Source organism: Calypte anna, chromosome 2, assembly GCF_003957555.1.
Source record: "Calypte anna isolate BGI_N300 chromosome 2, bCalAnn1_v1.p, whole genome shotgun sequence".
NCBI classification, from domain to species: domain Eukaryota; kingdom Metazoa; phylum Chordata; class Aves; order Apodiformes; family Trochilidae; genus Calypte; species Calypte anna.
Window position 1 is genome coordinate 150,454,986 of NC_044245.1, and position 26,703 is coordinate 150,481,688.

Below are 26,703 nucleotides of genomic sequence, written 5' to 3' on the forward strand. Positions count from 1 at the left end.
ACTTTTTTTTTCCTTCCCAAGAGTTTTGGGAGCTCTGTGGGATCACCAAGACATAAGAGAGCTGCAAACAAAGCAGAAGTTGATGCTCATGTCCAGCAGTATGAACCATGGAAAGGCACAGAGAAAATTAAATTTGCTTGATTCCTCCTGGAATCACTTTTATTTTCCTTCTCAAGGGTTTTGGGAGCTCTGTGGGCACCACCAAGACATCAGAGAGCTGCAAGCAAAGGACAAATTGATGCTCATGTCCAGCAGTGAGTATTAACCATGGAAAGGCACAGAGGAAATTAAACTTGCTGGATTCCTCCTGGAATCACTTTTTTTTTTTTTTTTTTTTTGCCATACACATAAAAAACTTCACCCACTGAAGTTCCTCTGTGTTTTGGTGCAGCTTTGCTCTTGCAAAATGAAGGTCCCTTGGGTGCATTTGTGGTTCCTCTTTGGGCACAGCTCTGCCACCCTGATGTTGGCTCCACAATGTCCCAACCGATGTGAGCCCACAACGTGACCCCTGTGGCTGAATCCCATGGGGGATTTTAAGTAATTTTAAGTCATTTTAAGAGGAACACGTGGATTTTGGGTGCTCAGCATCACCAGGTTTGGGAGACTCCATTTCCCAGCTCCTGGGGAGTTCTTTGCTTTGCTGATGGTTGGCTTAGAGCTTCCCTCTGGAGAAGCTAAAATTAAAACAGTGGTTCCATTGCTGTCTGAAGACAGAGAATTCCTTCTCCACCCCTTGGATGGACATCAGGAGCCAAACCCAAGCTGCTAAATCCCCTGTGTAAAAAAAAAAAAAAAATCTTCTATTCTGATCCTGAGCCCACTGCTGTGGTTGGGATGTTCAGTTCCCAGCCCCGTGTCCAGGGGAAGTGGGGGAGGGATCCAAAATGTGATTTGCCTGGAAATGGAAAATGTAAAAAGAAAAAAGCCACTTATCTCTGGAGCTTATTGTCTGAGAGATAAAGCTTGTTCTGTGGCAGAGATGGGGGGGAAGAGAAGTTAATTCATGGAGAGAAAGAAGGAAGGAGGGAGAGGAAGGAAGGAGGGAAAGGAGAGGAGAGGAGAGGAGAGGAGAGAGAGGAGAGGAGAGGAAGGAGAGGAGAGGAGAGGAGAGGAGAGGAGAACGGAGGAGGAGAGGATGAGGAGAGGTAGAGGATGAAGTGAGAGGAGTAGAGGGAGAGGAAAAAGGAAAAAAGGAGAGAGAGGAAGAGGAGAAGAAAGAGAGAGGAAAGGAAGGAAGGGGAAAGGAAAGGAAAAGGGAAGAGGAAGGGAAAAGCGGAAAAAGGGAAAGGCGAAAGGACAGGGAAGGGAAGGGACAAGGGAAGGGAAAAAGGGAAGGAAGAGGAAAGGAAAGGAAAGGAAAGGAAAGGAAAGGAAAGGAAAGGAAAGGAAAGGAAAGGAAAGGAAAGGAAAGGAAAGGAAAAAGAGAAAACCCTTCAGGATCTCATTTTCAACCCATATGTCCCTGAATTCTTTGGCAGTGGGGAGTTTTGCAGTCAGCCAGTGTGAAGATGGAGATCTTTCCCTGTTCCCAAATCAGCCAAGACCCTTAGAGTGGGATCAGCTCTCATGGAGGTAAAAGCCCCAATGTCCCTGTCCTTGCTGAACCACCCCCAGGTGGCACAAAGCTGCTCCCCAGATGCTGCTGATGTCATGGAATCACAGAATCAAGGAATGGTTTGGGTTGGAAGGGACCTTAAAGATCATCTGATTCCACCAGCCCAGGTTGCTCCAAGCCCCATCCAACCTTCAACACTTCCAGGGATGGAGCAGCCACAACTTCTCTGGGAAACCTGGGCCAGGGTCTCACCACCCTCATCATAAAATATTTCTTCTTTAGGTCCTATCTAAATTTCTTCTGGCAAGAAGAGTCTCTTCATTTCCTTTTTGAACCCCCCTTTATGTATTTCATGGCCACAAGGCTAAAAAAAACCCAGTTCTCAGCCTTTCTCCATAGCAGAGGGGCTCCAACTCTCTCATCTTGCCCATATCCCTCCTCTGGATCTGCTGCAGGAATTCCAGGTCTGTCTTATACTGGGAACCCCAGAACTGGGCATGGTGGTCCAGGGGGGGTCTCACCTCGCAGAGCAGAGGGGGAGAATCCTCTCCCTTGTCCTCCTGCCCATCCTGCTCTGGATGCATCCCAGGATAGGGTTGGTTTCTGGGATGTTGCTGGCTGCTGTGGAGCTTCTCATCCCCGAAGTCTTTCTCCACAGAGCTGCTCCCACTGCTCCACTCCAGACTGATACCAGGAATTGCTCCAACCGTGTGCAAGACCTTGCAGTTGTTCTTCTTGAGCTTCATGAGAGGCCAAGTCCTTCCAGGGCTGCCAAAATCTTCATCCTTGCAATGGGGATTGGAGACCCTGGCCTGAGGGTGCTTTGCTCCAAAGTCCCAGTCCCACCAGTGGATTTTGGGAGGGGTGAAGCTTCTTTTTGCAACCCCTCCCAGGTGTAAGCATCCAGATGTGTCAGCACACCCCGTGTTGTGACACTGGAGACCCCAGTGGGTCCCCACCTGCCACCATGGACCCTTTGGTCTCTCCCCAAGGGCCAGTGGCAAGCCCTGAGCCTCCATCACCAGGACCTCTGGTCCCTGAACCACCAAAACCAGGAACTCTGGGTTCCTTCATAACAGAGATCCCCAGTGTCTGAGCCTCCATCACTGGGACCCCCCCAGTGCTTGAAACACCAACACCAGGACTTTCAGGTTCCTGAGCCTCCAGCATTGGGACCCCCAGTGTCTGAGCCTCCATCACCACTGCCTTGGGATTCCTAAGTCTTCACTTCATCACTGGGACTCCTGGATGCCTGAGCCTCCATCACCTGGATCTCTATATGTCTGAATGTTCATCACCTGGAGCTTCATGTGCCTGAATCTTCATAACAGGGACTCCCAGATCCCAGAACCACCAAAACCAGGAACTCTGGGCTCCTACACCTTCATCACCAGCACCCCAAGGTGCCTGAGCCTTCATCACAGGGATCCCCAGGTGCCTGAGCCTCCATCACTGGCACTCCCAGATGCCTCAACCTTCATCAGTGGGACTCCTGGATGTCTGAATCTTCATCAGAGGGACACCCAGGTCCCTGAACCACCACAAACAGGTAGTCTGGGTTCCTACATCTTCATCACCAGCACCCCAAAGTGCCTGGGCCTTCACCACTGGGACACCTGGATGCCTGAGCCTTCATCACAGGCACCTGAGAGTCCCTGAACCACAAAAACCAGGAACTCTGGGCTCCTACACCTTCATCACCAGCACCCCAAGGTGCCTGAACCTTCATCACAGGGATCCCCAGGTGCCTGAGCCTCCATCACTGGCACTCCCAGATGCTTCATCTCTGGAACTCCTGGGTGCCTGAACCTCTATCACCTGGATCTTCACGTGCCTGAATCTTCATCTCAGGGACACCTGGACGCCTGAACCACCAACACCTTCATCACCAGCACCCCAAGATGCCTGAGCCTTCATCACTTGGACTCCTGGATGCTTCAGTCTTCATCACAGGGACACCCAGGTCCCTGAACCAGCAAAACCAGGTACTCTGGGTTCCTACACCTTCATCACCAGCACCCCAAGGTGCCTGGGCCTTCATCACTGGGACTCCTGGATGCCTAAGCCTTCATTAACTGGACCCTCATATGCCTGAATCTTCATCACAGGGACATCCAGGTCCCTGAACCACCAAAACCAGGTACTCTGGGTTCCTACATCTTCATCACCAGCACCCCAAGGTGCCTGAGCCTTCATCAGAGGGATACCCAGATGCCTAAGCCTCCATCAATGGCACTCCCAGGGGCCTGAGCCTTCATCAGTGGGACTCCTGGATGCCTGAACCTTCATCACGGGGACTCCTGGATGTCTGAGTCTTCATCACAGGGCCTCTCAGGTCCCTGAACCACCAAAACCAGGATCTCTGGGTTCCTACACCTTCATCACCAGCACCCCAAGGTGCCTGAGCCTCGGTCACTGACACCCCTGCTTGCTTGAACCTTCATCTCCTGGATCTCCATGTTCCTGAGGCATCATCATGGGGATCCCTGGGTGCCTGGGCACCCCAAGGTGCATGAGTCTCCCTCATGGGGACCCTGATGTACCCCAAGAGTTTCAGAGCACCACAAACTCCCCTCCTGGATCAAATTCCCTCCTGGTCCAAACCCCCAAAGCACGGGGCTGGGGAGGGACCCCCTGCCCACCCCCCCCAATATATCCCTGGTCCCACCTCATCCCCTGCCCAAAAGTGGATTTTTACCCATCCAGCATCCAGCAAAGGGACAGTGACACCAAGCCCTGTCCCCTTTCCCTTTTCCTGGCTGCATTTCTCTCCCCCTTCACTGCAGACCCCAAACCCCCAAAACTGAGGCAGAACAAAACTCATGACACCAGTGACTTCATTCACAGAGCTGTGGACAGCCAGGACCAAAAAAAAAACCCACAGCAGGTCCTTTCCTGCTCTTTCATTCCATTTTTCTTTTGTCAAACCACTCCGTTTTCACCCAGGTGACCCCATCCCACCTCCCGAGTTCCTCCCCCCTTTCCCCCCCTCCAGCTGCCAGCAGGACCTGGGGTATCCCAACCAACCCAAGTCCCCATCCTCAGCTCCTCTAGATGTCACTCTCAGCCGGGTTTTTCCACCCCCCCCCCCCCCTCTTTCAACCCCACCCCCGCTCGGATTTTCCTTTCTCTCCAAGATCCTGCTTTTTTTTTTTTTTTTTTTTTTTTTTTTTTAAATTCCTTTCTGATCTCTTTCCGGCCATGTGTGATTGCAGTTTCCTCTGGGCGTCCATTTCATCAGCCCGAAATTAAGGAACGGAGAGGAGAGGAGAGAGAAGGGCGGTGGGTGGCTGGCAGGAGCCCCCTCCTCCTCCTCTTCCTCCTCCTTCTCCCTCCCCACCACCCCCCGGACCTCCCTCCCCATCCCACATCCCACATCCCGCATCCCACATCCCGCATCCCACCCCGCTGAGCCCCTTCTGCTCTCCAGGCTGGCCCAGCACCCACCTCGCCGTCACCCTTATTCCCAACCCTTTTCCCGGAGCGGGATCCCCAGGGTGGGATCCCAAACCATCAGTTTTGGGGGGGTGACTTTTTTTTCTTTGTTTGGGGATTGATATTTTATTTTTTTTCTCTGTGTGTGTGGGTTTTTTTCCGGCTGGATTTTTCCCTTCTCCACCCTGCAACAGCCGGATGCTTTTTCTCCTCCCCGGCCATCGATCCCAACGCTCCCAACCTTCTCCCACCGCCTCTGGATGCCAACACCGGGATCCAACCTCGGCCAGAAGGTCACGGAACCTCCAACCCACCCCTTCCCTTCCCTCCTGCCACCAAACCTTGCCCGTGATGTGACGGAGGGGACATCGCTGGCTTCTTCGCTTTGACCGAGGGGACCCAGAGGGGGAAACCGACGCCTTCAGGGAGAGCGGAGAAAATTCCCCTCGGAGAAGGGTTTTTTATTTTTTTTTTATTTTTTTTCGACCTTTTTTTTTTTTTTTTTTTTTTTGGTTCGTCCTCTCCTGCATGAGACAACCTCAGCTCTGCGGCTCCGCCGGGCGATGGCCTCGCACTGAAGATGTCCGTGGCCAGGCTCAGCAGCAGCGTCAATGGCTTTTTGGAGGACAGCAGGATGGAGCCAGGGGACATGGGAAGGATCCTCCGGTGCCTGGAGATGGGAACCGTCCTCACCTTGTTCTACCAGAAGAAATCACAGAGGCCGGAGAGAAGGACCTTCCAGGTGAAGCTGGAAACCCGGCAGATCATCTGGAGCAGGACAGCCGAGAAGGTGGAGGGGGAGAGTGAGTATTGGGGACAGCAGTGCTGGGGGCTGGGGACCCGATGCTGGGATGCTTGCTGGGGGCTGTGGGGGAAAGTTCTGCCATGGGGAGGGGGTGTCTGGATATGGTGGAACATCCTGCAGTGGTGGGGTGCTTGGCTGTGGGGTGCCTGACCATAGTGGGTTGTCCTGACATGGTGGGTGCCTGGTTGTGGGGTGCCTGACCATAGTGGGGTGTCCTGACATGGTGGGTGCCTGGTTGTGGGGTGCCTGACCATAGGGGGATGTCATAACTTGGTGGGAGACCTGGCTCTGGGGGTGTCCACCCAAGCTCAGATGGTCACCCACAATGGGGTGCTTGGCTGTGGGGTGCCTGACCATAGTGGGATGTCCTGACATGGTGGGTGCCTGGTTGTGGGGTGCCTGACCATAGGGGGATGTCCTGACATGGTGGGTGCCTGGTTGTGGGGTGCCTGACCATAGGGGGATGTCATAACTTGGAGGGATACCTGGCTCTGGGGGTGTCCACCCAAGCTCAGATGGTCACCCACAATGGGGTGCTTGGCTGTGGGGTGCCTGACCATAGTGGGATGTCCTGACATGGTGGGTGCCTGGTTGTGGGGTGCTCAGATCCACCCATGCTCAGATCCTCACCCACACTGGGGTGCTTGGCTGTGGGGTGCCTGACCATGGTGGGATGTTCTAACTTGGTGGGAGACCTGGCTCTGGGGATGCCCACCCATGCTCAGATCCTCACCCACAGTGGGGTGACTGGTAGTGGGGTGCCTGGATGTGGTGGAACAACCTGCAGTGGTGGGGTGCCTGGTTGTGGGGTGCCTGACCATGGTGGGATGTCCTGACATGATGGGGGACCTGACTATGGGGGTGCCCACCCATGCTCAGATGCTCACCCACAGCAGGGTGCTTGGCTATGGGGTGCCTGACCATGGTGGGATGTCCTGACATGGTGGGTGCCTGGTTGTGGGGTGTCTGACCATGGTGGGATGTCCTGCAGTGGTGGGGGACCTGGCTCTGGGGGTGTTTGGCCATGGCACCCACAGTGGGGTAACTGGTAGTGGGGTGCCTGACCATGGTCTGCGTGGTTGTGGGGGGAAGTTGTACCATGGTGGGGTGCCTGGATGTATTGGAACATCCTGAAGTGGTGGGGTGCCTGGTTGTGGGGTGCCTGACCATAGGGGAATGTCCTGACATGGTGGGGGACCTGGCTCTGGGGGTGCCCACCCATGCTCAGATCCTCACCCACAGTGGGGTGACTGGTAGTGGGGTGCCTGGATGTGGTGGAACAACCTGCAGTGGTGGGGTGCCTGGTTGTGGGGTGCCAGACCATGGTGGGATGTCCTGACATGATGGGGGACCTGGCTCTGGGGTTGCCCACCCATGCTCAGATGCTCACCCACATCAGGGTGCTTGGCTGTGGGGTGCCTGACTATGGTGGGATGTCCTGACATGGTGGGTGCCTGGTTGTGGGGTGTCTGACCATGGTGGGATGTCCTGCAGTGGTGGGGGACCTGGCTCTGGGGGTGTTTGGCCATGGCACCCACAGTGGGGTAACTGGTAGTGGGGTGCCTGACCATGGTCTGCGTGGTTGTGGGGGGAAGTTGTACCATGGTGGGGTGCCTGGATGTATTGGAACATCCTGAAGTGGTGGGGTGCCTGGTTGTGGGGTGCCTGACCATAGGGGAATGTCCTGACATGGTGGGGGACCTGGCTCTGGGGGTGCCCACCCATGCTCAGATCCTCACCCACAGTGGGGTGACTGGTAGTGGGGTGCCTGGATGTGGTGGAACAACCTGCAGTGGTGGGGTGCCTGGTTGTGGGGTGCCAGACCATGGTGGGATGTCCTGACATGATGGGGGACCTGGCTCTGGGGTTGCCCACCCATGCTCAGATGCTCACCCACATCAGGGTGCTTGGCTGTGGGGTGCCTGACTATGGTGGGATGTCCTGACATGGTGGGTGCCTGGTTGTGGGGTACCTGACCATAGGGAGATGTCCTAACTTGATGGGGGACCTGGGTCTGGAGGTGTTTGGCCATGACACCCACAGTGGGGTGACTGGTAGTGGGGTGCCTGGATGTGATGGAACAACCTGCAGTGGTGGGGTGCCTGGTTGTGGGGTGCCTGACCATGGTGGGATGTCCTGACATGATGGGGGACCTGGTTGTGGGGTCCCTGATCATAGTGGGATGTCCTACAGTGGGGGGGGACCTGGCTCTGGGGGTGCCCACCCATGCTCAGATGCTCAGCCACAGCAGGGTGCTTGGTTATGGGGTGTCTGACCATGGTGGGATGTCCTGCAGTGGTGAGGGACTTGGGTCTGGAGGTGTTTGGCCATGACACCCACAGTGGGGTGACTGCTGGTGGGGTGCCCATCCATGCCTTGGATCCTCACCCACAGTGGGGTGACTGGTAGTGGGGTTCCTGACCATAGTGGGATGTCCTGACATGGTGGGGTGCCTGGTTGTGGTGGGATGTCCTGCAGTGGTGAGGGACCTGGCTCTGGGGGTGTTTGGTGTGGTGGGATACACACCCATGGTGGAGTGACTGGTGGTGGGGTGCCCACCCATGCCTTGGATCCTCACCCACAGTGGGATGTCCAGTAATGGGGTGCCTGACCATGATCTGCGTGGTTGTGGTGAGAAGTTCTACCATGGTGGGGTGTCTGGTTGTGGTGGGCATGTTGGGATGCCTTGTTTTGGGGTGCCTGACCATGGTGGGATGTCCTAACTTGGTGGGGGACCTGGCTCTGGGTATGTTTGGCCATGGTGGGATGCACACCCATGGTGGAGTGACTGGTGGTGGGGTGCCCACCCATGCCTTGGAGCCTCACCCACAGTGGGGTGACTGGTAGTGGGGTGTCTGATCATGGTGGGATGTCCTGACATGGTGGGGTGCCTCGCTGTGGGGTGTCTGGTTGTGGTGGGATGTCCTGCCATGACCCCAGACCTGGGTCTGGGGGTGTTTGGCCATGACACCCATGGTGGAGTGACTGGTGGTGGGGTGCCCATCAATGCTCAGATGCTCACCCACAGTGGGGTGCGTGGCTGTGGGGTGCCTGACCATGATCTGCTTGGTTGTGGCAGGAAGTTCCACCATGGGGGGTGTCTGGATGTGGTGGAATGTCCTGCAGGGGTGGGGTGCCTGGTTGTGGGGTGCCTGGTTGTGGTGGGATGTCCTAACTTGGTGAGGGACCTGGCTCTGGGGGTGTTTGGAGTGGTGGGATGCACACCCATGGTGGAGTGACTGGTGGTGGGGTGCCCATCCATGCCTTGGATCCTCACCCACAGTGGGGTGTCTGGTAGTGGGGTGCCTGACCATGGTGGGATGTCCTGGCATGGTGGGTGCCTGGTTGTGGGGTGCCTGTCCATAGGTGGATGTCCTAACATGGTAGGAGACCTGGCTCTGGAGGTGTTTGGCCATGGCACCCACAGTGGGGTAACTGGTAGTGGGGTGCCTGACCATGGTCTGCGTGGTTGTGGGGGGAAGTTGTACCATGGTAGGGTGCCTGGATGTATTGGAACATCCTGAAGTGGTGGGGTGCCTGGTTGTGGGGTGCCTGACCATGGTGGGATGTCCTGCAGTGGTGAGGGACCTGGCTCTGGGGGTGTTTGGCCATGACACCCACAGTGGGGTGACTGCTGGTGGGGTGCCCACCCATGCCTCAGATCCTCACCCACAGTGGGGTGCTCGGCTGTGGGGTGCCTGACCATGATCTGCTTGGTTGTGGTGGGGAGTTCCACCATGGAGGGGTGTTTGGATGTGGTGGCATGTCCTGCAGTGGTGGGGTGCCTGGTTGTGGGGTGCCTGGTTGTGGTGGGATGTCCTAACTTGGTGAGGGACCTGGCTCTGGGGGTGTTTGGAGTGGTGGGATGCACACCCATGGTGGAGTGACTGGTGGTGGGGTGCCCATCCATGCCTTGGATCCTCACCCACAGTGGGGTGTCTGGTAGTGGGGTGTCTGACCATGGTGGGATGTCCTGGCATGGTGGGTGCCTGGTTGTGGGGTGTCTGACCATGGTGGGATGTCCTGACATGGTGAGGGACCTGGCTCTGGGGGTGTTTGGCCATGACACCCACTGTGGGGTAACTGCTGGTGGGGTGCCCACCCATGCCTCAGATCCTCACCCACAGTGGGATGTCTGGTAGTGGGGTGCCTGACCATGATCTGTGTGGTTGTGGTGAGAAGTTCTACCATGTTGGGATGTCTGGTTGTGGTGGGCATGTTGGGATGCCTTGTTTTGGGGTGCCTGACCATGGTGGGATGTCCTAACTTGGTAGGGGACCTGGCTCTGGGGGTGTTTGGCATGGTGGGATGCACACCCATGGTGGAGTGACTGCTGGTGGGGTGCCCACCCATGCCTTGGATCCTCATCCACAGTGAGGTGCGTGGCTATAGGGTGCCTGACCATGGTGGGATGTCCTGCAGTGGTGGGTTGCCTGGTTGTGGGGTGCCTGGTTGTGGTGGGATGTCCTACCATGGTGGGGTGACTGAAGTTGGGGTCCCTTGCTGTGCTGAGATGTCCCACCTGTGCTGTGGCTCTGATGTCCCCATGCGTGGTGGGGATGTCCTGCTGTGGTGCAGCACCTGGTCATGGGGTACTGGTCATGGTGGGATGCCCACTCATGGTGGGGTGAGTGGCTGTGGGGTGTTCCTGGCCATGGTGGGATGTCCTGACTCAGTGGGTGCCTGGTGGGACACCCTATTGTGGTGGGATTCCCTGGCCATACTGGGGTGCTCTGGGGGGATATAAAAGGGTCAAAAAGCAGGAGCTGCTGGACCAGGCAACCTCCTCCATCCCAGCTGGTGTGGCCCAGAAGTTGCTGTGGGGCTCAAGCTGCTTCCATGGGGTTTGCCACCCTCCCTGGCAAGGAGATAAAGGATCCTTGTCTGGTCGTGGTGCTTTTAACCCCCAAAATGGGGTGCTCAAGGCTGCTGGGACAAAAGGCAGCACAGGTTGGAGCATTGTGGTGGCCCCATGCAGCCCAGAGAAGCTTTGGCCAGCTGGGCACTGCCCTGTGTCCCTTAATGGTGTCAGTGAAAAGTTTGGTGGCATTGGGATCAGGTACAGGAGATGCTCTTGCTGCAGCATCCATAAAAAGAATTCACTCTTCCTTGTGGATTCTCTGGTGGCTAATAGGTTGAGGGGTCACAATCCCAGCACCTGGCTTTGGTGGGACTCCGGGCCTTGCTGCTCAGGTCCTCATTAGACTTTCACCTTCCCTTAAAATGAGCCAACAGATGAAAACACAGGTTTGGGGTGACCATCACCTCATCTCACAGTCCCCTACAAGGAAAAACTCAGTTTTGGGGCATCAACTCACCTGGCAAAGACCCCACTGGAGGTTTAGGAGGTGACAGGGACCTTTTCTCTAGGAGGCATGAGGGGAATATCCTTAAAATTCACCCCCGACCCTCCCACCCATGGCTGATTTTGCATGAAATGGAGAAAAATTTCCAGGAGGATTCAGCTTCTGCTTTGAGAGGTCAACCTCAAGCCTTGCTCCCACCTGGGGTGAGGTTTTAAGCAGGGAAGGAGAGTGGAACAAGGGGATGAGCAGCAGATCCATGCTTGCTTTGGACCTGTTGGACATGGGAGAAGGTTTTGTGGGAGGAGGAGGAGGAAGAGGGATGAGTGAGGAGAAGAAGGACACCCATTTTTGGAGAGGTGTTTGTGGTCCTTATGAGGAAGAGATGGTTCTCTGCTCATGGAAATAACACTTTTTTGATGCCTTGGGGTTTTTTGGGGTTTTTTTGGGAGCACCGTGCACCACTGGATCAAGGTCTTGATGCTCTGCCTCAGTTTCCCCACCCATGACTTGGGACCTGGCTTCTCCCATGCACCAGTGAAAACCCTCCATAAAAATGAGTGGACATCCCCCAAGGTCCTCCAGAAGTGGGAAGGGAAAGGAAAATCCCTGTGGAAACAGCACATCCAACCCCACCACCTGCTTCCTCCATCCTTAGGTGGGAGAAACCCTGGTTTTAGGGCTGAGGTGGAGCATTTCCAGCCCTTGGTCCAGCTTCCATAAAATCCCTCTCCATGTTTCTTGTGGAAGTGTCAGCATCTTCTCTTCATCCCCCAGGGTTATCCCCCAAGGTCTTCCAAAAGTGGGAAGGGAAAGGAAAATCCCTGTGGAAACAGCACATCCAACCCCACCCCCTGCTTCCTCCATCCTTAGGTGGGAGAAACCCTGGTTTTAGAGCTGAGGTGGAGCATCTCCAGCCCTTGGTCCAGCTTCCATAAAATCCCTCTCCATGTTTTTTATGGAAGTGTCAGCATCTCCTCTTCATCCCCCAGGGATATTCCCCAAGGTCCTCCAGAAGTGGAAAGGGAAAGGAAAATCCCTGTGGAAACAGCACATCCAACCCCACCCCCTGCTTCCTCCATCCTTAGGTGGGAGAAACCCTGGTTTTAGGGCTGAGGTGGAGCATCTCCAGCCCTTGGTCCAGCTTCCATAAAATCCATGTTTTTTATGGAAGTGTCAGCATCTCCTCTCCATTCCCTGGGGACACCCCCCAAGGTCCTCCAGAAGTGGGAAGGGAAAGGAAAATCCCTATGGAAACAGCACATCCAACCCCACCACCTGCTTCCTCCATCCTTAGGTGGGAGAAACCCTGGTTTTAGAGCTGAGATGGAGCATCTCCAGCCCTTGGTCCAGCTTCCATAAAATCCCTCTCCATGTTTTTTTATGGAAGTGTCAGCATCTCCTCTCCATCCCCTGGGGACATCCCCCAAGGTCCTCCAGAGTGGGAAGGGAAAGGAAAATCCCTGTGGAAACAGCACATCCAAACCCCCTACCTGCTTCCTCCATCCTTAGGTGGGAAAAACCCTGGTATTAGTGCTGAGATGGAGCATCTCCAGCCCTTGGTCCAGCTTCCATAAAATCCCTCTCCATGTTTTTTATGGAAGTGTCAGCATCTTCTCTTCATCCCCCAGGGTTATCCCCTAAGGTCCTCCAGAGTGGGAAGGGAAAGGAAAATCCCTGTGGAAACAGCACATCCAACCCCACCCCCTGCTTCCTCCATCCTTAGGTGGGAGAAACCCTGGTTTTAGGGCTGAGGTGGAGCATCTCCAGCCCTTGGTCCAGCTTCCATAAAATCCATGTTTTTTATGGAAGTGTCAGCATCTCCTCTTCATCCCCTGGGGACACCCCCCAAGCTCCTCCAGAAATGGGAAAGGAAAATCCCTATGGAAACAGCACATCCAACCCCACCCCCTGCTTCCTCCATCCTTAGGTGGGAGAAACCCTGGTTTTAGGGCTGAGGTGGAGCATCTCCAGCCCTTGGTCCAGCTTCCATAAAATCCCTCTCCATGTTTTTTTATGGAAGTGTCAGCATCTCCTCTCCATCCCTGGGGGTCTTTCTCCCACCCCGTGCCAGACCTCACGCCTGCCTGGGACGTTTTAAATCCTTCCTTCATCCTTGCAGGGGGATTAGTGGGGACAACTGACAACCCCCTATGTCTCTTTTATGGATTCTCAGTGCCAGGACATGAATCCTGGTTTTCCCTGAGCCACCCGGAGCTGATTACACGCTTGGTTAAGCCCCCAATGGACACGTGGCCAAGGCTGATGGGGTTGCCTCCAAAATTAACCTCATCCTGGAAAGGTTTCCAGCTCATCACCCCTGGCAGATTCCATTCCCCAGGGCCAGGAGGAAATCGAGCAGAAAACAGCCCCCAAAGGGATTTTTGGAAGGAATTGAACCAAATAGGGATTGATGGCAGCACCCAAGAGTATTTCGGAGGGGTGGTTTTACCATGATGACAGCTAATTGGGATCACACCTCCAGCCTTGATGGGTAATTAGACACAGGACCTTTTGGGAAAGGAGAAAATCCAGGTGGGATTTGATGCTGCTGAACCAGGAGGAAATCGTTTATTTAAACCTTTTATTTAAATCATTTCTTTAAATCTTTTCGTTAGGCCTCGTATTTAAATCTTTTCTTTCAATCTTTTATGCAGATCTTGTATTTAAATCTTGTATTTCATTTTTTTTTTTTAATCTCATATTTAAAGCTTGTATTTAAACCTTTTTCAGTTGAAATCAGCTTCACAAAAACAGGAAGAGCCCCCAGGGGATGTCACCACCCAGTCCCCACCATACAGAAGGGGCTGAGCTGCCCTGTGTCCCATAAAAAAAAAAAGGACCAGGACAAAGAGGAGGGGACATGGCTCCTGTCACCACAGCTGTGCCCAGGCCAGCAGGATTTCCCAGCACAACCATTTCCCTCCAGCAGCTTTATTTCACTTTTCTCCAAGTGCATTAAGAAAACTCTCAGGGCTCTCAGCATCCCTAAAAGCCATCGGGCCAGACCCTGGTCCTCCCATCATCTTCCCACCATCTCTCCCTATTTAAAACTACACTTTGCATTAGAAGAGAAGGGGAAAGAAAAAAAAAATAGACAAGAAAAAAAAAAAAAAAAAAGGATTTTCACAGCTGGAACTGACTTCCAGAGCATTTTAATCACCCGGGACCCCTGAGACAATGCAGGGAGGAGTTTGGAGACATAGTTCTGACATGATGGCTGCAAATCCGCTGCAGATGTGGTTTCCAGGAAGCTGCTGCCTGCTTTGTATTCCACTCCCTCTTCCCCTGGCTCTTCAGGATATCTGCCCTGAGGAGGAGAAGAATTGGGATTGTTCAGCCTGGAGAAGAGAAGGCTCCAGGAAGAACTTCTCGTGGCCTTCAAATATCCAAAGGGGGCTTCTGAGAAAGGGGGAGGTGGACTTTTTAGTAGGACCCCTGCCCTTGGCTGATGCCTCTGCTCTGCTCAGAGGGCAGCACCTCTCTCTTCTGTGCAGCTCCTGCTGGGATTCAACCATCCTGGGATGGAGATTTGTCTCTTTAGTACTTAATTTCTTGGAAATGGAGACAAACCCAAATCCAGCTCTTCCTCACTGGAGGAATAATTAAAGGGGGCTGAAAAACAAAAAAAAAAAAAACCAAACCAGGGATAGACCTTTTAGCAGAACCTGTAGTGACAGGACAAGGGGTGATGGTTTTAAACTGAAAGAGGGGAGATTGAGAGGAAAGGTTGGGAAGAAATTTTTCTCACTGAGGGTGGTGAATCCCTGGCCCAGGTTGCCCAGAGAGACAGGAGATGCCTGGAAACATCCCTGGAAACATCCCAGGTTAGGTTGGATTGGGATTTGAGCAACCTGGTCCAGCTGAAGATGTCCCAGCCCATGGAAAGAGGGGGTTGGACTAGATGACCTCCAAAGGTCCCTCCCAACCCAAAAAATGTGATGATTCTGTGATTATTGGCAGTGCCCAGAGGTTGGCTCTGGGGCCCATTCCTGGTGGAGCTGGATAGGGGGGTGACTCTGTTGGACTTGTGGGAGGAATAATTAAAGGGGACTGAAAAACCAAAAAAAAAAAACCAAATATGGACTTTTTAGCAGAGCCTGTAGTGACAGGACAAGGGGTGATGGTTTTAAACTGAAAGAGGGAAGATTGAGAGGAAAGGGTAGGAAGAAATTTTTCTCACTGAGGGTGATGAATCCCTGGCCCAGGTCACCCAGAGAGACAGGAGATGCCTGGAAACATCCCTGGAAACATCCCAGGTTAGGTTGGACTGGGCTTTGAGCAACTTGGTCCAGCTGAAGATGTCCCAGCCCATGGAAAGAAGGGGTTGGACTAGATGACCTCCAAAGGTCCCTCCCAACCCCAAAAGTTTGATGAATCTGTGATTATTGGCAGTGCCCAGAGGTTGGCTCTGGGACCCATTCCTGGTGGAGTTGAACAGGGGGGTGACTCTGTTGGACTTGTGGGCAGAGCCCTGGTGGCCACCAACTTCTCCTCACCCCGTGGATGGGCAGGTCTGGGGATGAGCCTCTGTTTTTTAACCTATCAGCTCATTATTGCCCCCAGATCTCTCCCTGTTTGTACCAAAGAGAGTTTTCTCCGAGCCACGGAGAGGGAGAGACAACAACGAGGTTTCATTTCTTGAGGTTCAGCCCCAAACCAAAGCACAGGCAGAAGCACAGACCTCCTGTGGATCACTTGTGCTACAATCCCACCCTTATCCATGAAATTTGGCTTGTGGTCATCTACTGAGTGAAGGCTGGATAAAGCCTCCAGTGTTGCCCGGAGCTTTTTGGCCAAGAAAAACCATCCTGCCCCTCTTTTCTTGCCCAGTTTTTCCTCCCTCCCCCCCAACTCTTATTCTTCCTAGCGCTTGGATTTTTTTGTTGTTGTTGGTTTGGGGTTTTTTTAATCCCCTTTGGGTCAGGCTGAGGGTTTCTGTCGAGGCCTCAAGCACGCCTGCACCCTTCCCCAACCACCACATCGGAAACAGCAGCCGGGGCTGGAAGTTCTCCAGGAAATGACCCATTTCCTCAGCAGGACAATACCCCTGGTCACCCTCAACCATACAAAACCTTTTCCTGTGCTGGTGGAGGGCAAAACTACCCAGGGGTGCTGCTGATCATCTCCAGAACAACTTTGGCTGTTGTTGTTATTATTAAGATCATCGTGTGATTATTTATTATTTATTATTATTATTATGAAATATTATTATTTTGGTCCCACTGGGATGCGTCCACTTGGCAAAACCAGAGGATTGGAAATCTCTTTCAGTGGTGGAGTAAGTGAGGAAGATTGTGGTCCGGAAACCCAACCCTTCAGCCACTGGTGGGGCTTTATATAGCAAGATAATGAGAGAGCAGAGAAGCAGGAAAGAAACGCCCTGTGGTCCCAGCTCCTGGGGCTCCAAATTGCCACCTTTGGGCAGATGTCTTCAATTTAGAGATGAGCTCAGCCTATCCCAGAGCAGGGTCTGGTTTTGGGGGGAGGAAAAGGCAAAGGAGAGGTGGCTGGATATGTGCTGCTTGGGATGGGGCAGGCTGAGCCTGGGGGATTTGTAGCACCCAGAAAGCTGGGAAGGTGGGAGGTGGCACTGTGGGGACACCACATCCTGGAGGATACGTGGCCATGGCACCCATGGGGCTGGCACACAGATGAAGTAATACTGAAGGGACACCCTGTCTTGGGGACACAATTCCCTGGAGGACACGTGGCCATGGCACCCATGGGGTTGGCACACAGAAATGCTGCAGGGACACCCTGTCCTGGGGACATGGATCCCTGGAGGACACTTGGCCATGGCACCCATGGTGTTGTCATGCAAGTGCAGCAGTGCTGCAAGGACACCACGTCCCAGGGATGTGGTTCCTTGGAGGACACTTGGCCATGGCACCCATGGAGCTGGCACACAGATGAAGAAATGCTCCAGGGACACCCTGTCCTGGGGACATGGATCCCTGGAGGACACTTGGCCATGGCACCCATGGTGTTGTCATGCAAGTGCAGCAGTGCTGCAAGGACACCACGTCCCAGGGATGTGGTTCCTTGGAGGACACTTGGCCATGGCACCCATGGAGCTGGCACACAGATGAAGAAATGCTCCAGGGACACCCTGTCCTGGGGACATGGATCCCTGGAGGACACTTGGCCATGGCACCCTTGGTGTTGTCATGCAAGTGCAGCAGTGCTGCAAGGACACCACGTCCCAGGGATGTGGTTCCTTGGAGGACACTTGGCCATGGCACCCATGGAGCTGGCACACAGATGAAGAAATGTCCAGGGACACCCTGTCCTGGGGACATGGATCCCTGGATTACACTTGGCCATGGCAACCATGATGCCATCATGCACCAACAGGCAGTGCCACTGGGATGCCCCATTCTGGGGTGCCCTGAAGGACATGCATGGTGCCATCACACTAGCAGACATGTCCCTGGGGACAGTGGGGACATATCTGCCTAAAGGACACATGGCCACAGCACCATCACACACCTATGGATGGTGCCATGGGGACACCGCATCTTAGGGACAAGATTCCCAGAGGGCATGTGGTCTCCTGGATTCCCACCTCCCCCCAGCCTCCCCAAGCCCCCCACACGTGGCCCTGTGGCAGCAGGATGGTTGGGGACAGTCCTATGTCCCTCTCTCCTCACAGTTGACATTCGGGAGATCAAGGAGATCCGTTTGGGGAAGAATTCCCGGGATTTTGAGCGCTACCCCGAGGACGCTCGCAAGCTCGACTTCACCATGTGCTTCATCATCCTCTATGGGATGGACTTCAGGCTGAGGACACTCAGCGTGGCTGGTGAGTGGGCTTCCTCTGGCCACCTTTGGGCTCTGAGCATCTCCCCAGCCTCCCATCTCCCCCACCCTGACCTCCCCACCCTCCTCTTCCCTCCTCCAGCGTTCTGCGAGGAGGACATCAACCTATGGATAACGGGACTCAACTGGCTGGTGGCAGACACCCAAAAAGCCCAGACCCCGCTGCAGATTGAGAGGTGAGGAAGGACAAGTGGGTCCTGTTTCCTAGTCCCATTTAGGGGACAAAACTCCCCTGGGGTTTGATCCCCACTGGGGCTGAGAGCCATCTCTCCATCCTTCCCTTCACAGGTGGCTGCGGAAGCAGTTTGATGGGATGGACCGGGCACGGGAAGGCAGGTGAGCACCTGGAATGTCCCCATGCCAAGAAGGAGCTGGTGGCTTCAGCTGGACCAGTTCATTCTCTGCAGTTACACCTCAGATGGGGAGGTTGAGGCAGGCTGGGAGAAGGGGTGGTGGGACAAGTTAGTACCAGGTTATCTTGAGTTCTTGGAAGCACCAAAATTCAAACTCAAGTCTTATGGGGACCCTGATGCCCCCGTGCCCAGCTGCTGCATTTCCACCAGTGCCAAGAGAGGCTGGACCATTAATGTAGCCCAGAACCACCTCCTCAAGCCAAGAGAGATCCCCAGATCAAGTCAGTTTGGCTTTAAGTGGTTATGAGCATGGGCACCACCTCCAGATGGGATGATGGCTTAGAGAGCCCAACTGGTTCTTGGATGGACTCCATCTCCTCAACCTTCTGCTCACACTCATGCCAGGTCCAGGGTAATTAGGGGTCCTGTGCTGCTCTCAGGACCCATGGGCTGATAAGGTTGGAGACCCAGCCCAAAGACCAAACAGGCATTGGAATTTGGGGTGGGACTCTCAGTGTTGGAAGCTGAGGCCCATCCAGGGGTTGTCCAACCTCTGGGGGGTCTGGCCAGTGCCCTGATGCCCAACTTGCCCTCCCACAGTATCACAGTGAAGGACCTGAAGGCCATGCTGCCCCAGGTGAACTACCGTGTCCCCAACATGAGGTTTCTACGGGACAAGCTTGTGGTAAGGACACTCTGGACACTTTCATTCTGGGATAAAGTCCTTGAGTCCCCAGAACTGGGCTGGTACTGGCCCTGGTGTCACTGGTTCTGGTCCCAGTCTCATGCATCACCCTCTGTGGCAGGAGGTGGAAGCCAGGAATGAGATGACCTTCTCCCACTTTATCCAGTTCTACAAAAACCTGATGTTTGATGCACAGAAGTCGGTAAGAGCCAGGGATTGTCCTCCTGAGCATCCCCCCACCTCCTAGGGCATGTCCCCAACCAGCTGAGCCTGGTTCCTTCTTTTGCCTTGCAGGTCATCGAGCAGCTGGAGCTCTCCTTCCCCTTGAGGTGAGTACCTGGGAGCCCAACAGCTCCTTCCCAGCCAAGATGTAAGGGTCAGATCACAAAATCATCAAATGGTTTAGGTTGGGAGGGACCTGAAAGATCATCTGGTTCCATCCCCCCCTGCCATAGGCAAGGGACACCTTCCACTGGACCAGGCTGCTCCAAGCCCCATTCAACCTGGACTTCAACACTTCCAGGGATGGAGCAGCCACAGCTTCTCTGGGCAACCAGAGCCAGGGTCTCACCACCCTCACACCAAAGAATTTCTTCCTAATATCTCAGTTTCCTCTCTTGCATCCTGAAACCCCTCTCCCTCATCCCATCACTCCGTACCCTTGTCAAAAGTCCCTCCTCAACTTCCCTGTAGGCCCTTAATTTGTCCCACTCCGTTGGGTGGGCAGCTCAGCCAGGCCATGGGGAAGAGCAGAGGGAGAGTGGAGAATCTGGCTGGTCCCATGGCCCTGGATCCAGATGGTTCCATGGCCCCACGTCTGGATGGAGTGGTTGGATGGCCCAGTCCCAGGTGGTCCCATGGCCCCAGGTCCAAGTGATTGTGTGTCCCTAGAGCATCTCCCAGTGTTGGGGCAGGCTTGGGCTGGAGGGAATGGTGGGAATGGGAAGGGGGGTCTGAGAACTGGGAAGGAGCAGGGTTGGGAGCAGGGATGTGTGTAGACATGGGATCCAGTGACACCTCACCTTGCCCTCCTCCCCATACCCTTGGGCAACACCACCCAACCCCAGTATGTACCCCCTTCTCCCGGGCAGCACCCAACATCTCAAGGTGCCCTTTGCACCATCTCAAGGTGCCCTTTGCACCTCGTGGGCTGTCCTTTCCCCCAGACCCTTAGCAGCTGCCAGGAGGGAGGCAAGAGTTGGACATTAGTGGTCTGCACTCCCCTGTGGGGTCTACACCAAGTCCTGCAAGGGTGGGGAGGCCCTGGCCCAGGTTGCCCTGAGAAGCTGTAGATGCCCCATCCATCCTTGGAAGTGTCCATGGGGCTTGGAGCAACCTGGTGGGAGGTGTCCCTGCCCATGGGAGGGGAACTGGAACTGGATAATCTTTAAGGTCCCTTCCAACCCAAACCATTCCATCATTCCATGATGATCACTCTGTGTCCCAGGAACGTGGACCGCCCTGAGCTGTGCCAGGTCTCCCTTTACGACTTCCAGAAGTTCCTGCTGCATGACCAGAAGGTGGGTGCTCTTAGAGACCCTCCCAGGTGTCCCAACCCTTAGGGACTCCCATGGGATACCCCAGCCTGGTTCTTCCCATAATGGTGACCATGTTTGGACCACAGGAACCCTGGGCCAGTGACGTGGGCATGGTGCGGGACTACATGTGCACCTACCTCAAGGAGAACTCCAGCGAGGCAACAGATCCCTCTTTCCAGCTGGATGAGGTGGGTGACCCCACGGGGCATCCACCCAGGGGTGCCTTACCCATCCCTGGCAGTCTCTGACATCTCTGCTTTCCCCTCAGTTCCTCACCTACCTCTTCTCCAAGGAGAACATGGTGATGGACTCCAAGTACGAGCGTGTGGTGCCTGAGGAGATGAACCACCCCCTGTCCCAGTACTGGATCTCCTCCTCCCACAACACGTAAGGACAGGGAGAGTGCTCCTCAGAGACCTCTGTGAGCATCCCATCACCCCATCTAGGGCAGCCCCAGCCACTCATGGGCCTTCTCCTCCCCAGGTACCTGACAGGGGATCAGTTCTCCAGCGAGTCCTCCCTGGAGGCGTACGCCCGCTGCCTGCGCATGGGCTGCCGCTGCATCGAGCGTGAGTGTCCTCCCCAACCCCCCAAAAACCCTGCAGAGATGCTGAGCTCCCCCAGCCCTGTGTCTCATCAGATGCCCCCCATCCCATCTACCCATCCCATGGCACTGGGGTGGGAGGATTTTCCATGTCCTTTGGAGGGGGCTCCAAACCAGTTAACCAAAAGGCGTTAACCAAGGTGTCTCCCCACTCAGTGGACTGCTGGGATGGCCCAGATGATCTCCCCATCATCTACCATGGCCACACTCTCACTTCCAAGATCAAGTTCCTGGATGTGCTGCACACCATCAAGGAACATGCATTCGTCACCTCCGAGTAAGCCCCAGCTTCCCCAACTCCACCCCAGCTCCAGGACAGGCAGGCAACCTTGAAGCCTTCTCCTTCATCCCAAGCCACCATTCCCACCTTCTTCCTCCAGGTTTCCCATCATCCTCTCCATTGAAGATCACTGCAGCATCGTCCAGCAGAGGAACATGGCCTCCCACTTTAAGAAGGTCTTTGGGGACATGTTGCTCACCAAACCAGTGGACATCAATGCTGATGAGCTCCCCTCACCCACCCAGCTCAAGAAGAAGATTCTAATCAAGGTGAGGAGCAGGCAGCACCCCAAAACCTGACTTTTAGGGTGGGACAAGGACCATGTTGGGCTGGGAGAGATGGTGATTATCCCAAGCTTGGGACTCAAAAGCAAGATCTCTCTGTGGGCCCATCCGAGAGAAGTCCTACTAGTAAGAGGTGCTCAAGGGGAAGAGGGGGTGGTGGAGGGGGACCTGTAGAAACCCAGGTGTGACCTGAGGGCTGGGAGCTCAGTGTGATGGGGACACCACACCCACCACTGAGCTCCCCTCCCTGGACTGTCCCCAGCACAAGAAACTGGTCGAAGGGAACCTGTATGAGGAGGTCTCCACCGCCAGTTACTCGGAGAACGACATCAGCAACTCCATCAAGAATGGCATCCTCTACCTCGAAGACCCCATTGACCATGTAAGGGTCTCCTTGCTGTTGCTGGTGGCTGAGCAGGGAAGATGAGGATTGGTTGGGCATGGAACGTGGTTCTTCTAGACCATCGGGGGACAGGGCAGGGGCAGAAACAGAAGTCTCAGAGCCCTGTTCCTCTGTGCCACCATCCTACCCACGCTGATGATGTTCTTCCCTCCCAGACCTGGAGCCCTCATTATTTTGTCTTGACAAGCAACAAGATCTACTACTCAGAGGAGACATCTCGCTACCAGTTCAACGAGGACGAGGAGGAGGTGGAGCAGAAGGAGGTTTGTGAGGAGCAGGAGGTGCCCTTGGGTCAGGAGATTTTGGGGAAACCTTGACAGGGAAAGGGGAGAAGTTGGCAATGCACCAGTTGACGGCTGGGAGAGGTTACACTGACCCTAGGACATTTTTTCCCATTTTGGGGTGAACTTGCAGGAGTTCAACAACAACGAGCTGCACTTCACAGAGAAGTGGTTCCACGGGAAGCTGGGAGGTGGCCGTGATGGGAGGCAGATTGCTGAGAAGCTGCTCCATGAGTACTGCACTGAGACGGGTGGCAAGGATGGCACCTTCCTGGTGCGGGAGAGCGAGACCTTCGTGGGTGACTACACCCTCTCCTTCTGGTAGGAACCCCACAGGGAATCCCAGAACTCCCTGGAAGTTCAGCAAAGCCAAGTGCTGGGTCCTGCACTATGGCCACAACAACTCCATGAGGAGCTCCAGGCTGGCCACAGAGTGGCAGAAAGGGACCTGGGAGTTTGGGTCATCAGGAAGCTGAACATGAGCCAGCAGTGTGCCCAGGTGGCCAAGAAGGCCAATGGCATCCTGGCCTGGATCAGGAAGAGTGTGGCCAACAGGTCCAGGGAAGGGATTCTCAGCCCCTCCCTGGCTCTCAACAGCTTTCCCTGGACACACAGGAGCAGCACAGCACAGGGATGGCTTTTCCATGGAATAGGCTTGAGGATTACCAAACATATCTGTCCTTCAGAGGACAATGATGCTCAAGAGAGGATAATGATGATAATCAATCACCTCTGTCCTTCCACACCTTGAGTCCTGTGTCCAGTTCTGGGCCCCTCAGCTCAGGAAGGAGATTGAGGTGCTGGAGCAGGTCCAGAGAAGAGCAAGGAGGCTGTGAAGGGATCCAGCAGAATTCCTGTGAGGAAGGGCTGAGGGAGCTGGGGGTGTTGAGGCTGGAGAAGAGGAGGCTCAGGGGAGACCTCATCACTCTCTCCAACTCCCTGAAAGGAGGTTGGAGCCAGGGGGGGGTTGGTCTCTTTTCCCAGGCAACTCTCAGTAAGACAAGAGGCCACGGGCTTAAGCTCTGCCAGGGGAGGGTTAGGTTGGATATTAGGAAAAAATTCTTTCCAGAGAGGGTGATGAGGCATTGGAATGGGCTGCCCAGGGAAGTAGTGGATTGTCCATGTCTGGAGATACTTAAAAAGAGACTGGATGTGGCACTGAGTGCCATGGGCTGGGAACCACGGGGGGAGTGGATCAAGGGTTGGACTTGAGTATCCCAGAGCTCCTTTCCAACCCAAATGATTCTGGGATATTCTGTGGTGTTGGAACTTTAAGGTCCCTTCCAACCCAAACCATTGTGTGATTCCATGAAAAGGTGTTGGTGGGAAGTGGGTGACATCCATCTGAACACCCCCAGGCTTCTCCTTGCCTGGTCGTGGTGGGATAATGCAACAGAGATCATGGAACCATCAGATGGGTTGGGTTGGAGATTTTTAGATATTTTTAAGAAGAGACTGAACATGGAACTCAGTGCCATGGGCTGGGAACCACGAGGGGAGTGGATCAAGGGTTGGACTTCATGATCTCAGAGCTCCTTTCCAACCCAAATGTTTCTGTGATTCTGGGAATAAGGCAGGATCCCATCCCCCAAGCCAATCTGGGTGTCCCTCCGGGTGATCCATCTGATTCCTGATTCAGTGGCTGAAATGATGGGGGTTTTTTTTGGGGGGGGGGGAATGCCACTTTTTTACCGTGTCTCCTGGTCCCCCTGAGTGGTGGGAGCTGATTTGACTCCTGCTCTCTCCCCTCCACCATGGCAGGAGGTCCAGCCGGGTGCAGCACTGCCGGATCCACTCTCGGCAGGAAGCAGGTGCCACCAAGTTCTACTTGACAGACAACTTGGTCTTCGACAGCCTCTACAGCCTCATCTGCCACTACCGTGAGGTCCCTCTCCGTTGCAATGAGTTTGAGATGCGCCTCACCGACCCTGTCCCCCAACCCAATGCCCATGAGAGCAAAGAGTGAGGAGCTTCCCCACCTCCATCCCCTCCTCGGTTCTCCGGGTGTCTACCAGCTTCCTCCACCCCTGGTGGCAGGTTCTCTGGGGCATGGAGATGCCAACATTGACCCACCACCTCTCTTCTCTTCCTGGCCAGGTGGTACCACGCTAGCTTGACACGTCTGCAGGCTGAGCACATGCTGATGAGGGTCCCGCGGGATGGAGCCTTCTTGGTGCGCAAGCGCAGCGAACCCAACTCCTACGCCATCTCCTTCCGGTGAGTGTGGTCACCCCGGCACTCTGAGGCTTTGGAGGTGGTGCCCATCATCTTCTTGGCCACACTGAGAACAGCCCAGCTCGTGGCTGTTGTGGCAGCAGGGTTGACAAGGTGGGACACAAGGGGATGGCAAAGTTGACTCCTCAGGGCAGTCAGTGCCGGCAGCATCCCCAACGGTGCGGGGCCGACCCCATGATGGAGGCCACCTCCTCATGGCCTTCCCCTCTTGGTTCCAGGGCGGAGGGGAAGATCAAGCACTGCCGTATCCAGCAGGAAGGTCGTCTCTTCATGCTGGGCAGCTCAGCTGAGTTTGAAAGCCTCGTGGACCTCGTCAGCTACTACGAGAAGCACCCGCTCTACCGCAAGATGAAGCTGCGCTACCCCATCAACGAGGAGACCCTGGAGAAAATGGGCACCACTGTGAGTACTCTTGGTAGTGGGGATGGCGACCAAAACCCATCCCCAGCTCCAACAGGGTGGGAAGGTCACCTCTGGCCTCTTGGTTGAAGGCCAACAAGAACTGGCCAAGTTCACTGAGCAGCCGTTGCCTCGGGTTATAGCTCAACCATGATTCCCTTCCAATGAGTTGCAAAGAGATATTAGGTCCTCCTCAACCTCCCCTTGCTCACACATGGTAGCCCTGGCTCCTGTCACAGCCCTTTGGAGCTCCTGCCTGCATCCAGGTGACCCACTCAAGCATCTCTCCTTGCAGGAGCTGGACTATGGAGCCCTGTATGAGGTGCGGACCCCCCACTTCTACGTGGAGGCCAACAAGATGCCAATGGCCAGGGTAAGGGTTTGAGCTGGTGTCCCTGAGAGGTGGAGGGTGATGGGACATGGCAGTTCTACTACTAGGACTCCTAGGAAGTGTCTCCTCAGACTCACTACATCTCCCACCACCAACCTGAGCAGTGCTGATGTTTTCCTGCATGTTTTGGTTGTTTTTTTTTGTCCCTTGAGTGATGCAGGAGCTGGTGGGACTTTTCCTGCCTCCCCATCACTTGAGGGCAGTCCAAGTTCCACCAAGAGCATCACAATGTAGTGGTGGGCAAGGCCTGGAGTGAGCCCAGCCTAGAGCAAGGACCTGGCACAGATTTTCCCCAACAGAGAAGAAACCTCCATGGGTCTCTTTGCATTGGTGGACCCTGAAAAAATAGGTTTAGGGTCAGTTCCCTGGTGGTGAGTCTCCATCTTTAGAGGTTTTGGGGACTGGCTAGTTTCAGAGCTCACCTTTTCAGCTTGAAGGTTTTGGGGACTGGGTTAGTCTTGGAGGTGACCCACTCTCTATCCTTGGAGGATTTGGGGTTTTTCAGGCTTGTATTGAAGCTGACCCAATCTCCATCCTTGGAGGTTTTGGGGACTGAACTGGTCTCAAAGCTGACCCAGTCTCCAAACCTGGAGTCTTTTTGGGACCAGACTGGTTTCAGCTGATCCAGTCTCTATCCTCAAAGCTCCTGGGACCTGACCCTCAGGGAAGCTGGACTGGAGCTCCAAGGTTCCTTCCCTGTGATCCTAAAATCCCATGGTCCAACTTTGCTGTGCCGTAAAGGTCCCTTTACAGCAGAGCAGTTCTCAGGCTAAAACCAGGCACAGGAAAGCTTATCCCAAAGTTTGTTTGGTTTTTTTTTTCCCCAGGGAATGTGGGAATATCAGGAGATTAACCCCTTCATCACACCAGGAGAAACTAATGGGGGACCCAGAAAGGGAACCCACTTTGCTTTGCGCATGGTGGTCCTACAGGACCTCCTGTCCATGTCTCACTGCTGATACAGGCAATTTGGGGGTGGGGGGAGGGCATCACTTGGGATGTCAGACCTTCAGGAAGCTTTATGAGGGTGTGAGGAGGAGCTGGGCTGCGGGGACACTGGGTGGTGACACATGTCCCTCTCCCTGGTGGCCCAGTGCACGGTGAAGGCTCTCTATGACTACAAGGCACAACGGGAGGACGAGCTGTCATTCTGCAAGCAGGCCATCATCCACAACGTTGACAAGCAGGATGGTGGCTGGTGAGGGTGCTCAGGTGGCCCCCCAGATGGGGGGCATCACCACGGGTGGGTGGGTGGTGGGAGGGGACACCCCACAGCTCATCCCGTGGTGGGTTTTAACTGCTCCCCTTTTCTGTTCTCCCCCTTCCC

General features: G+C 54.8%; 1 protein-coding gene across 2 annotated transcripts in view; it reads left to right on the forward strand.

Moving 5' to 3' along the window:
• The first annotated feature begins 4,769 nt into the window (after positions 1-4,769).
• LOC103533840 (1-phosphatidylinositol 4,5-bisphosphate phosphodiesterase gamma-1) overlaps positions 4,770-26,703 on the forward strand; it is a 30,456-nt gene continuing 8,522 nt past the window's right edge. Inside the window, exons 1-22 of one of the 2 annotated variants that reach the window (XM_030444226.1) lie at positions 4,770-4,840; positions 5,188-5,796; positions 17,757-17,906; positions 18,006-18,099; positions 18,212-18,259; positions 18,877-18,961; positions 19,083-19,163; positions 19,256-19,290; positions 20,409-20,481; positions 20,586-20,687; positions 20,768-20,886; positions 20,983-21,068; positions 21,260-21,380; positions 21,484-21,652; positions 21,930-22,049; positions 22,226-22,333; positions 22,485-22,672; positions 24,113-24,313; positions 24,449-24,568; positions 24,805-24,988; positions 25,281-25,358; positions 26,471-26,574. In XM_030444226.1, coding sequence (XP_030300086.1) covers positions 5,574-5,796; positions 17,757-17,906; positions 18,006-18,099; positions 18,212-18,259; positions 18,877-18,961; positions 19,083-19,163; positions 19,256-19,290; positions 20,409-20,481; positions 20,586-20,687; positions 20,768-20,886; positions 20,983-21,068; positions 21,260-21,380; positions 21,484-21,652; positions 21,930-22,049; positions 22,226-22,333; positions 22,485-22,672; positions 24,113-24,313; positions 24,449-24,568; positions 24,805-24,988; positions 25,281-25,358; positions 26,471-26,574 — 2,489 coding nt within the window. In that variant the 5' untranslated portion in view covers positions 4,770-4,840; positions 5,188-5,573. Of the gene's footprint in view, positions 4,841-5,131; positions 5,797-17,756; positions 17,907-18,005; positions 18,100-18,211; positions 18,260-18,876; positions 18,962-19,082; positions 19,164-19,255; positions 19,291-20,408; positions 20,482-20,585; positions 20,688-20,767; positions 20,887-20,982; positions 21,069-21,259; positions 21,381-21,483; positions 21,653-21,929; positions 22,050-22,225; positions 22,334-22,484; positions 22,673-24,112; positions 24,314-24,448; positions 24,569-24,804; positions 24,989-25,280; positions 25,359-26,470; positions 26,575-26,703 lie in introns of those variants that run through there. The other variant, XM_030444225.1, reaches the window with a different exon arrangement.